The sequence below is a fragment of the Staurois parvus genome, unplaced genomic scaffold (assembly GCF_062004578.1).
Source record: "Staurois parvus isolate SC_StPar_1 unplaced genomic scaffold, SC_StPar_1.0 ptg000090l, whole genome shotgun sequence".
Classification (NCBI taxonomy): domain Eukaryota; kingdom Metazoa; phylum Chordata; class Amphibia; order Anura; family Ranidae; genus Staurois; species Staurois parvus.
In genome coordinates, this window is record NW_028317886.1 from 20,015,471 (window position 1) to 20,027,515 (window position 12,045).

The 12,045-nt window shown below is 40.0% G+C and overlaps 1 protein-coding gene across 2 annotated transcripts in view; it reads left to right on the forward strand.

Annotated features, from left to right (window-relative positions):
* Window positions 1-11,235, forward strand: part of LRBA (LPS responsive beige-like anchor protein) — a 970,380-nt gene extending 959,145 nt beyond the window's left edge. For both annotated transcript variants that reach the window (XM_089670467.1, XM_089670468.1), the window contains exons 55-56: window positions 6,612-6,763; window positions 8,902-11,235. In XM_089670467.1, the coding sequence (XP_089526593.1) occupies window positions 6,612-6,763; window positions 8,902-8,992 (243 nt within the window). In that variant the 3' untranslated portion in view covers window positions 8,993-11,235. The remainder of the gene's footprint in view (window positions 1-6,611; window positions 6,764-8,901) is intronic.
* Window positions 11,236-12,045: the final 810 nt, after the last annotated feature.

The following is a 12,045-nucleotide window of genomic DNA, read 5'->3' on the forward strand; positions in this document are numbered from 1 at the left end:
GAGATTTTCTCCTTCCTATTGTGTCTGCAGGACAGGGAGTGAAGGGAAATCTTCCCAATGGGATAAAAACATCAAAAAATAACTGGGATTCTTCCTTCTTAATCACTCTTAGCAACCTTTCTACACATCATGAACCTTTATTACCCCTTTTTCTTTGTTCATATCTGATGTTTGTAAAACTAGATTTGACATCTTGCATGCAAACCTGTTAACAGAATCAACCCATTGCTTTCTGTAAACCATATATATGGTTAGGAAGAACTGGTGATATATTGCACTACAATTTGTTTTGTATTATCTTATGTTTTCAGACATTACTCATTTCTGTATAATGGATGCTGTGCCTGCTTCTTTTTATATTGTGTATGCAAGAGTCTGAATTGATAAATAATAATAAAAAATATAAGCTGGGAGTTGTAACCCTTCCCCATTCTACTTTTGATTATATATATATTTCAAGTAGTCCACACAAAGTTAGTATTCCAGTTTTGAATTGATCATGCTGAAAATTTATATTTTGCTATACTAGTAGCAAGTTCTGCTTGCACATAATTTCAGCTCTATCTCTCTGTATTCTGAATTAAGGTTGTCATAGGTCTGGGAAAGGGAGCTCCCCGATGTAAATCTCTTTTTTGGTGCTAAAGACAAAACAAGGGTGTTACAAGGTCATTTCTGGATTTTTTATGTACACATTCATGCTACAGTATGGGGAAACTAGCATGCAGAGATCCCACGAGATATAAGAAGAAATCAGAAAGAGTGGCGTGAATGGGTGCACATAGACATTAAATTGCATAAAAGCATTTTACCTCAGCTTATATCCTCGCAGTTATTTATAATCTCAGGAAATAAGCGAAAGTGAGCTATTTTTTTTAATTGTCACAAAGGCAGGCAAAGCTAGCTCCACAAGTGACTCTACCCAAACTCATTTCTACTGCTTAAATAAAAATCTCCATTATAAAATACCTTTTTTCATCATCTTTATGTCTTCATAAGTCTTTCTGTAGACGTGTATTAGGAAATATCTCTGCCCGAAGCAATGGGCAGTAGGTGCAGCTTCAGAAGGAGGAGCTGTTGACCTATCAGGACACATGGACAAATTGGATAATCTGAATAGATGTCTCTAATCTAATGAAGACATCTCAGGAATCACCTTCTCGGGTTCTAGAAGGGTTAAAGATTAATGGCTTTAATTTGCTTACTATAGTATTTCTCTCATAAAGCGCTCGGAGTATAAAATGGTAGTGAACCGTGGCTGGAAGGTTAATGGATTTTCTTCAGATGAATTTTCTAAGTGTAACAAATAATTATTTGTCATGGTAATAACTGAAATTCCAAAATTGCCTCAGGAGATTGCAGCACTGCAAACAAGGGAACAAAATGAGTATTGATTTAGCTTAGGTAATATACATCGCCTGTATTTCTGTTACATAAAAGCTGCAGAGTTTTCTCATGCTGGAGTACATGTTTAGTGGCACAAATGCATTGTTTTATCTAGCATGATGCCCTTCTACAAGTTTGAAAAATAGGGAAAAGTCCTGCTAATAAACTTGGTGAAACTTTAAGAGGAATCTGCCAAACACTAAAACCTCAGCTGGTATGTAGTAGTTGATGTGTTTTGTTCCCATGTAACAGTATGGGATTTTGACGTAGCCATTGTGTCTAATGAAAAGGTTTTAAAGTTTAACTCAAAGCAGTCTATTAAATACTCAGAGGAAATTCATACTGTAAAATAGAGCTCTTTTACCTTCCAACGGGTATTTGTGTTCATCCAGTTCTGAGATATACACAGCTCTGTTGCTTCTATTTCTACCAGCCTGAGCTGTACTAGACAAGGGATTACAAGAGGCTGATACCTGAACAAAGTCAGGTACTTACAATACTTACATTTAAAATTTGCATTTAGTGCATTTTTGCACATGTGTTTTTACCACGTTTTGCGTTTTTTACTTTTTTTTCATTAAAGGAGAAATTTTTTGTTGCTGTGCAGAATCAAAACGCAAAATGTTGCAAAAACACACTACATGTGTTTCAGTAGCTTCTCCATTAAACTCTATTGTAGCAAAAATACTGCTTTTTGCATTTAAAAAGTCCCTGATCTTTTTCAAAAACAAAACATGTCCCATAGGAAACCATGTTAAATGGACTGTAGTGCATTTCTGCAAAAAGCACTAAAAAATGCATTGATGTGAACCAGGCCTATATCTCTCTGCAGTTTAACTTTGAAATTAGGATGAGATCTTTCTTTTGTCTACAGTTCCTACATGGTGATGGCAACAGGAAAATTTAGAATGTTTGTTCTTTAATAAAATAGGTAATCCAAGAAATTTTACAAATATAAAAGACAAGATGGCTAGTATTATTATTATACAGAAAGTATATAACGCCAACAGTTTGCTCAGCGCTTTACAATATAAAGGGAGACAATACAGCAACAATACAGTTCAATACAAGAGGGTTAGGAGGGCCCTGCTCCTTGGAGCTTACAATCTAATAGTAAATGATATAGAAAGATTCTGTCATTATTGAATACTGAGGTTAAAGGGTAACTTTACTTTCGTGGGAAAAAAAGATCGCAAATACAAAAAATAGTATAGCATATACAATTGCAACACAAGTCATATTGTAATTCAGTGTTAGTAAAAATGACCTTTCCTTTTCAATCTGTAGTGCTGCAATTTTCTGTAAAATGCAATGCAATATGGCTACCTGAGGCCGGTCTGTACACAGAATGTACAGAACGCCCCCCAGCAATGTAATTTCCTGCTTGTATCTTAGTGCAGACTTCTGGGAAAATTAGTAAGCCAATCACACAAGTCAGATTTTCTGCATCCCCTGCAACAAAAATTAAATTTTTATTTAGATACTCCCAAAGGAAAATTATTATTACAGGTACTTGTATAGCGCCATCAATTTACGCAGCACTTTACACATATATTATACATTCACATCAGTCTCTAACCCTCAAGGGGCGTACAATCTAAGGTCCCTAACTCATATATACACATACACATACTACGGCCAATTTAGACAGGAGCAAATTAACCTACTAGCATGTCTTTGGAGTGTGGGATCAAACCAGAGTACCCGGAAAAAAAAACATGCAGGTACAGGGAGAACATGCAAACTCCAGGCAGGTGATGCCATGGTTGGGATTTGAACCAACTGCCAGGCGGAAGTGCTAACCATTTAGCCATTGAAAATCAATTCTAAAGGGAAGTAGACCTTCCAGTTTTTTATCATTAGAGCCCTGCTGGTGCAGCAACTGATTGATAATTATAAAATCACTCCCATATTGATTCACTCTGCAAACAGACACAAACAAACAGCTATTTCTTCAGAATACCAGAAGGTAGGAATCTGCAACAAAGTTTGTAAGAATCCTTGCCATGTACATAGATCACCCAGAGGGGAACGTTTTTTTTCTCAACAAAAGTGGAGTTACTCTTTAAGTGAATACGATAGGGGAACGGATGTAACAGACAGAATGATCAGTCAGTAATTGCAGTCATATAGGGTATGCTAAGCTAGCCATCCTGTTGTTGGTAGCAACTCTCCACTCAGGGAGAGTGCATTCATCTGCTCCTATGATGTCAATCCCTCAGTAGCAAACAAAATTTTAGTGTTTGGCCCAGTAATGGAGAAATTATAATTAAGCTGTTTAGGCCAGTGAGAAAGAAGTACCTTAGGAGCAAAAGAGTGGTTTCTTAGCAAGTGGGTTGTTTTCACTAGTAAACAGATCACCAGTGTGACAAATTTGCTTTGATATTTCATAGTGATGGAAAAACACTATTTTGCCAGGATGCTGACACTTGCAAAGCAGTCTTCATCTCCTATGGCTACTTAAAAGGTAGGTTCACTTTCGGGAACATGTTGCATGTTCCACTTGTTTTTAGGGTAGAGCATGTAACATGTTCCTGCTCCTGCAGCAGTTCAGCAATCTGAGCCCTGTCTATGACAGCAGTACAGGGAAAAGTTTCCCCTATCAGCTGTCACTTTTTGAAAAGAGAGCATGGCTGTGCAAGGCTCCACCCACACGGCCACGTCATTCATTCACAGCATTCTGTGAATGAATCGATGAATTGACAAATACTGGCATCCTTTGCTCATGTTCGCTTGTAGTTCTCAGTGAATTTCCAGGTGGAGTGCTGGATATTAGTGTTTCTTATAAACATATGCTCTAGTGTCATAAACTATAATAAATAAAATCAAAAATGTGATGCGAATAAAACAAAATGATGAAAAAAAACAGTTCCTTTAAAAATAACCAACCAGCAAAATGTCCATGTGTTTTCCTTTAAAAATACACAAACAACATGTTTGTGTGTATTCCTTTAACCATTTCCTGGCCACCCTATAGCAGTTTTACTGCTATAGGGCTGCTGCTCTGCACAAAATCATATATATATGTGTGAGTTTGCATCTCCAGGTAGGGGGCGCGTGCGTGTTGTCCTACCCGCGCTGTCATTGGCTCCCATAAGTGTCAATCATTGGGTCCCAAACAGCGATTCATTGCCAGAACTCATTGATTGGAAGAGCAGCTGACAGGAGAGAGTGTATATATACCGCCATTTGTAGACGCTATAACTTTCACGCAAACCAATTGCTATACACTTATTGGGATTTGTTTTTTTTTACCAAAGACATGTACATTTTGGCCTAAATTCATGAAGAAATTTTATTTAATTTTTTTTATTGAATATGTTTTATTGCAAAAAGATATATACACACACACACAGTATATCACAGGAGTGAGTACATCCCTCACATTTTTTAAATATTTTATTATATCTTTTCATGTGACAACACTGAAGAAATGACACTTTGCTACAATGTAAAGTAGTGAGTGTACAACTTGTATAACAGTGTAAATTTGCTGTCTCCTCAAAATAACTCAACACACAGCATTTAATGTCTAAACCGCTGGCAACAAAAGTGAGTACACCCCTAAGTGAAAATGTCCAAATTGGGCCCAAAGTGTTAATATTTTGTGTGGCCACCATTATTTTCCAGCACTGCCTTAAACATCTTGGGCATGGAGTTCACCAGAGCTTCACAGGTTGCCACTGGAGTCCTCTTCCACTCCTCCATGACAACATCATGGAGCTGGTGGATGTTGGAGAACTTGCGCTCCTCCACCTTCCATTTGAGGATGCCCCACAGATGCTCAATAGTGTTTAGGTCTGGAGACATGCTTGGCCAGTCCATCACCTTTACCCTCAGCTTCTTTAGCAAGGTAGTGGTCATCTTGGAGGTGTGTTCGGGGTCGTTATCATGTTGGAATTCTGCCCTGCGGGCCAGTGTCCGAAAGGAGGGGATCATGCTCTGCTTCAGTATGTCACAGTACATGTTGGCATTTATGGTTCCCTCAATGAACTGTATCTCCCCAGTGCCGGCAGCACTCATGCAGCCCCAGACCATGACACTCCCACCACCATGCTTGACTGTAGACAAGACACACCTGTCTTTGTACTCCTCACCTGGTTGCCGCCACACACGTTTCACACCATCTGAACCAAATAAGTTTATTTTGGTCTCATCAGACCACAGGACATGGTTCCAGTAATCCATGTCCTTAGTCTGCTTGTCTTCAGCAAACTGTTTGCAGGCTTTCTTGTGCATTATCTTTAGATGAGGCTTACTTCTGGGACGAAAGCCATGCAGACCAATTTGATGCAGTGTGCGGCATATGGTCTGAGCACTGACAGGCTGATCCCCCACCCCTTCAACCTCTGCAGAAATGCTGGCAGCACTCCTACATCTATTTCCCAAAGACAACCTCTGGATATGACGCTGAGCATGTGCACTCAACTTCTTTGGTCAACCATGGCAAGGCCTGTTCTGAGTGGAACCTATCCTGTTAAATCACTCTATGGTCTTGGCCACCTTGCTGCAGCTCAGTTTCAGGGTCTTGGCAATCTTCTTATAGCCAAGGCCGTCTTTATGTAGAGTGACAATTCTTTTTTTCATATCCTCACCGAGTTCTTTGCCATGAGGTGCCATGTTGAACTTCCAGTGACCAGTATGAGAGAGTGAGAGCGATAACACCAAATTTAACACATCTGCTCCCCATTCACACCTGAGACCTTGTAACAATAACGAGTCACATGACAGCGGGGAGGGAAAATGGCTAATTGGGCCCAATTTGGACATTTTCACTTAGGGGTGTACTCACTTTTGTTGCCAGCGGTTTAGACATTAATGGCTGTGTGTTGAATTATTTTGAGGGGACAGCAAATTTACACTGTTATACAAGCTGTACACTCACTACTTTACATTGTAGCAAAGTGTCATTTCTTCAGTGTTCTCACATGAAAAGATATAATAAAATATTTTAAAAAACGTGAGTGGTGTACTCACTTATGTGAGATACTGTATGTATATACATATTTTTTAAAAAAATTTTTAAATGATTTAAATTTAATTTGTGTGCATTGTCAATTATCGGTTAAAGTATCACAGCGCCGCATAGCAAAAAATGGCCTGGTCATAAAGGGGAGTAAATCTTCCAGAGGGCAAGTGGTTAATGGTATAGCTGTGTTTAATAATCACTTACGTGTGTGTGTTAATTTGCATTTCCCTGGCTAAAGCAGTTTTGTTACATCTTCTAGGCAATCCTCTTAAGTCGGGATGGGCAGTACCTTCTCACAGGAGGGGACAGTGGAGTTGTCATGGTATGGCAAGTATGTGACATGAAGCAACTATTTGCCTATCCTGGCTGTGATGCAGGCATCCGATCCATGGCCATGTCCTATGACCAAAGGTAAAAATAACACATGTGATTGTCCTTTTTTTCTTTTTTTTATTACATAGAGAATGGCACCAAACATGTAGATTATATTGATGATTCAAAGGCTGGTGTCATCACCTGGCAGTGTGTTAGAGATTCGGTATATAGCCCTACAAAACAGACAGGGTACAGCCCACGTGCATTTCTGCTTGCTTCACTGCAACCAGGAAACTTTATTCAAAGAAAAGTATATCATAGATGCAGCTACAAACTTATAAACACTGCCATCTACTGGTTGAAGATTATATCTCTACTGAATACTGATGTAGTTGTTGCACAAAATGCATGAGCACTGTATTCCAACAGAGAGTTACAGTGATTTTTGTTCGGTATATAGCCTGTTTAAGAACCTTTTTACTTTGTTATTGAAACATTTGCTCTTATAAGCTTACTTAATATACAGTGGGCTCTCATATCCTTTCCTGAGATCTATGCCACAGAAAATAAAATTATGTAATGTGTTCATAAACAAATTAGAAGAGTAAATTATTTTATTTTTCGCTCCATAAAATGCACCTGACCATAAGACACACCTAGATTTTAGAGGAGGAAAACAATAAAAAAATATTCTGAACCAATGGACTGCGGACATAGTACAGGAGATGACCAGAGACTGCGGGCATAGTACAGGAGATGTCCAGAGACTGTGGGCATAGTACAAGAGATGACCAGAGATTGCGGACACAGTACAGGAGATGACCAGAGACTGCGGACATATTACAGGAGATGACCAGAGACTGCGGACATATTACAGGAAATGACCAGAGACTGCGGACATATTACAGGAAATGACCAGAGACTGCGGACATACTACAGGAGATGACCAGAGACTGCGGACACAGTACAGGAGATGACCAGAGACTGCGGACATAGTACAGGAGATGTCCAGAGACTGCGGGCATAGTACAAGAGATGACCAGAGACTGCGGACACAGTACAGGAGATGACCAGAGACTGCGGACACAGTACAGGAGATGACCAGAGACTGCGGACACAGTACAGGAGATGACCAGGGACTGCAGACACAGTACAGGAGATGACCAGGGACTGCGGACATAGTACAGGAGATGACCAGGGACTGCGGACATAGTACAGGAGATGACTAGGGACTGCGGACACAGTACAGGAGATGACTAGGGACTGCGGACACAGTACAGGAGATGACCAGGGACTGCGGACACATTACAGGAGATGACCAGGGACTGCGGGCACAGTACAGGAGATGACCAGGGACTGCGGGCACAACACAGGAGATGACCAGGGACTGCGGGCACAGTACAGGAGATGACCAGGGACTGCGGGCACAGTACAGGAGATGACCAGGGACTGCGGACACACTACAGAAGATGACCAGGGACTGCGGACACACTACAGGAGATGACCAGAGACTGCGGACACAGTACAGGAGATGACCAGAGACTGCGGACATACTACAGGAGATGACCAGAGACTGCGGACACAGTACAGGAGATGACCAGAGACTGCGGACCTTTGAGGAACGGAGGGGGCGGGTACCCGAATTTGACAGGTACCTGCTTCCACTTTCGTGGAATTGTCCTCCCACCCCCCTCCCTCCCCGTAGTCTTGTGGGACATGTGACAGGTCCCAGAAGACTATGGGGCCATTCACAAAGCGCAGCGCTTCTCGCGCATGCGCAGTGGGCACCTGACTGTGAGGCCTCAAGCTGTCACAACTGGGTACCCACATTGAAGATGCCGGCGGCAGGGAGAGAAGACGGCTGGTGAATGCAGGACATCACTGGAAAGAGGAGCAGGTTATTCTGCACAGTAGAGCCGAGCGGCCGACCCAGTATTCTAACACGGTGGCGACGACGACGGGGGGAATACCGGGCCGGCCGCTCCATATTCGCTCCATAAGACGCACAGACATTTTCCCCCATTTTTGGGGGGGAAAAAGTGCATCTTATGGAGCGAAAAATACGGTATGTTGTAGTCTAATAGTTCTATTTAATGGTAATGCAGAATGGTATTTTAAACTTGGAGGGTTTTGACACTGATAACAATAGCCAGTTATTATTTTTATCTGCTCAGATATGATTTCTTAAAATGTTCTATTCTGTTTAAACACCTTGTGATTTCAATCTATTTTAGGTGCATTATCACTGGCATGGCATCTGGAAGCATTGTACTATTCTACAATGACTTTAACCGCTGGCACCATGAATATCAGACAAGATACTGATACCAGGGAAGATAATGAATTGATGCACTGATACATCTCCCTTCCTGCAGGCTGTCACAGCCATCTGCCACTGCATAGGTCCTTATAAATGGCTCTATTACATCTGAATGTAATTTCAATGAAATTCAAATCCGCAAACTATTTTTAGAGTTAATTGCTATTTTTGTAGACCTTGCTTTTTTTGTGGTGATCAGAAACAAGCAGAAGCGTAAAGGCTGCTGGGGTTCTGTAGTAAAATAAATATATATAAATAAATATATATTTTTAGTCCTAAGGAGAAGTTTATTTTCATCTGTGTATTTGGGAAACAAGTTTCAAATGGTGACTGAATAATACCAGCTGGCTGTATTGCCAGCCCGGTTTAGCATTTTTCTGATCTTGATTTTAACTAAGCGGATGAGGGTTTTTTTCAAGGGCATTTTAAACTGCTACCTTTCTTATATTTTATGCCATTCTACAGTACTTTTCTCTTTGTTTTCTAATGATTGTAATATCAAAGCGCTGAAATATTGTCAAGTGACTTGTAATAACTATAGTTTATAATCATTTAATGGGATTGATACATTATAAAGTAAATTTTTGCATTTGGGTGCCCAAGCAGTTTTAGGAAAACATTAGAAATCTTGTGATAAAATTATTATTTAATTATTGTGAACAGGCAATGTGATCCTCTACATAAGTAGCAGCACATCCATACAAAAGAATGGTCCTTGGAGCATTCCCTGGGACTCAGCTGCTCACTTAGTTCAGAGGGTTGTCTTAAAGTTGAGATAGTCATCAAAACCCTGCTGCACACTCCCGCAGTGCCCTTTTTTTGGTTGACTTATGGCATGCATCCAAGTGCCTTAGTACTGCTGGGGTCTGACGTATTGTTGGTTACCAGCCAATCAAATTGCACAGTAGGGGCTTGTGCAGTTCCTTCAGCCTTTGTCTTTATCCTGGAGGCAGCTTATCGTGGCTGAATAGCTCGGAAGGCCTTTGATGACCAGCTTAAATTTAACAAACTCCACTGAAACTTCTGAAGAATAAGATGGAAATAAAGTAGGGTACACTCTTTTGGGGAACAGATAACTTCCATTTATTATGCAGAAAATTCTATTTAATACTGCTAAGCCTCATTTATTAAAAAATATATATAAAACAAAATTAAAATGGTGATGTTGCTTACAGTGACCATTCAGTTACCTGTTCTATTTGATGGCGGGTAAGAATACTTAACAAACTGGCTTCTTGTGATGACACCACTAGTTTTGCTGTGCTCTGATTTTTCTGATTCTCCCTTAAAGTAATTCCATAGAGTAGAAATTGACATAACAGCTTTTTTTTAATGGAAAGTGGTCATGAGACAAACTTGAAGACTACCACTGCTAACCTTCTCTTCTGAAAATGCTTGTTACCTGACCTATACCAAGTATGCAGCCTTTCTGCATACTAGTTCTAGCAAGGACTCATAGGACCACCATAACTGCCAGGCAACTAGCAGGTATGACAGGTAAACTTAACCAGCCTAGAGCCAGTGCATGATTCAGCCTCTGCATTTCAGATTTGGTAAGTTAGTAAAAGTTTCCCAAGGAAAGGCATTCATTTTTCAATTCTGGTTTATGGCCTTTGTGTGCGCTTGGCACTGTGTAGTGAGATCAATCCAAGCAGTCAGTGGAGATGATGTTACATCACTCTTAGAGGTATTTCCTTACATTTGTGTTTGACGTTGATATATAGCAGTGCATACAAGGCATCCTAAAATGTGCAACAGGTGACATGCGTTTTTCTTATGTTATAGATTGTATATCTAAAGACCACAGTCATATTTTACTCTGTTGTCTAAAATTTTTAGATCAGTCAATCCGGGTTACTATTTCCTGCTAGTTCTAGAACCAAATCATGTTTGTAAACCCTGTTTGGTATAATACACCTGAACAGGTCTAAAGTAATAATGTAAACAAAAAAAAAATGTTGTTGCCTAGTCTTACTTTTCTACAAGATTGCTGTGGAGAATTCTGTGAAGCTATATTTGTGAAAAAAACTGTATTGTTTCATAAGTTTGTATTGCATAAAGACTTGTTTGTGATTTGTGATCTGTCTGTGGGCTGCAGCCAGTTTCCTATGTTTCCAGACCCAGGATTTGTCTCCTTACTGGTACAGCTCACCGTTTTGTATTCATTCAGTGACAATCTTTCATTAGTTCAAGTGTGGGATGAAGTAAGTTTGAATGGAAAAAATAAAATACAATTTGTAATTCAAAATCTGAATTGTATGTATGGTTTATTTTTCCTAACCAGTACCTGGGCTCCAAGGCCGTCCTAAAACCAACTTTTGTTTGTTTTAATATTTGTAATGCAAGTAATCAGGGAATCTTTATAGTTTGTGTAAAACACCTGAGAAATCCTGGCAAGACACAATTTTCATTAGTCCTACATATATCTATTCATATCTGCATTTCTGTGCAGTGTTGGTGGGACAGACAGTGTAGCACACATCATTGAGCCTTGCAGTACATCTCACATCCAGTCTGTAGCACCAATGCTTATATGGGAATTGTAAGTAAAACCACTCATTGCAGATTGTCAGTATAACCCTATCCACTGAGGGAGAGTGGTTACGATTGCTGGTCCGTGCAAGCACTGGGAAGTTTTGTTGTTGGTCTTTTTTTGTTGTTTTTTTTTATTTCTAGAACTTACTAGTTAAAGTGAAACAAAGTGCATTGATTAAACAGTTTCAAACAACAGTTACATTTAAGGCATGCTGGGAATGCTAACTGTCACATTTACTTGTGCTCTCAAACTGTCAAACCATCATATGGTTGGAGTCATAAATGATCACACTTGCAGTACCATGGCAGTTGCAGTTCAAACACAGACTAAGAAGGCAGCTTCCATAGCTGAAAAAGACAGGAGGGTTTAGTTCTACAAATATTCATACAGACCTAAGATGCAAACCTCTCCCCATCTGCACTACCCTGGCTATTCAGAGCTGGAGAGTGATTATATATTTCTGGGAGGCATCACCTTCTATTGCACTATGTATACAGTGAAGGAAATAAGTATTTGATCCCC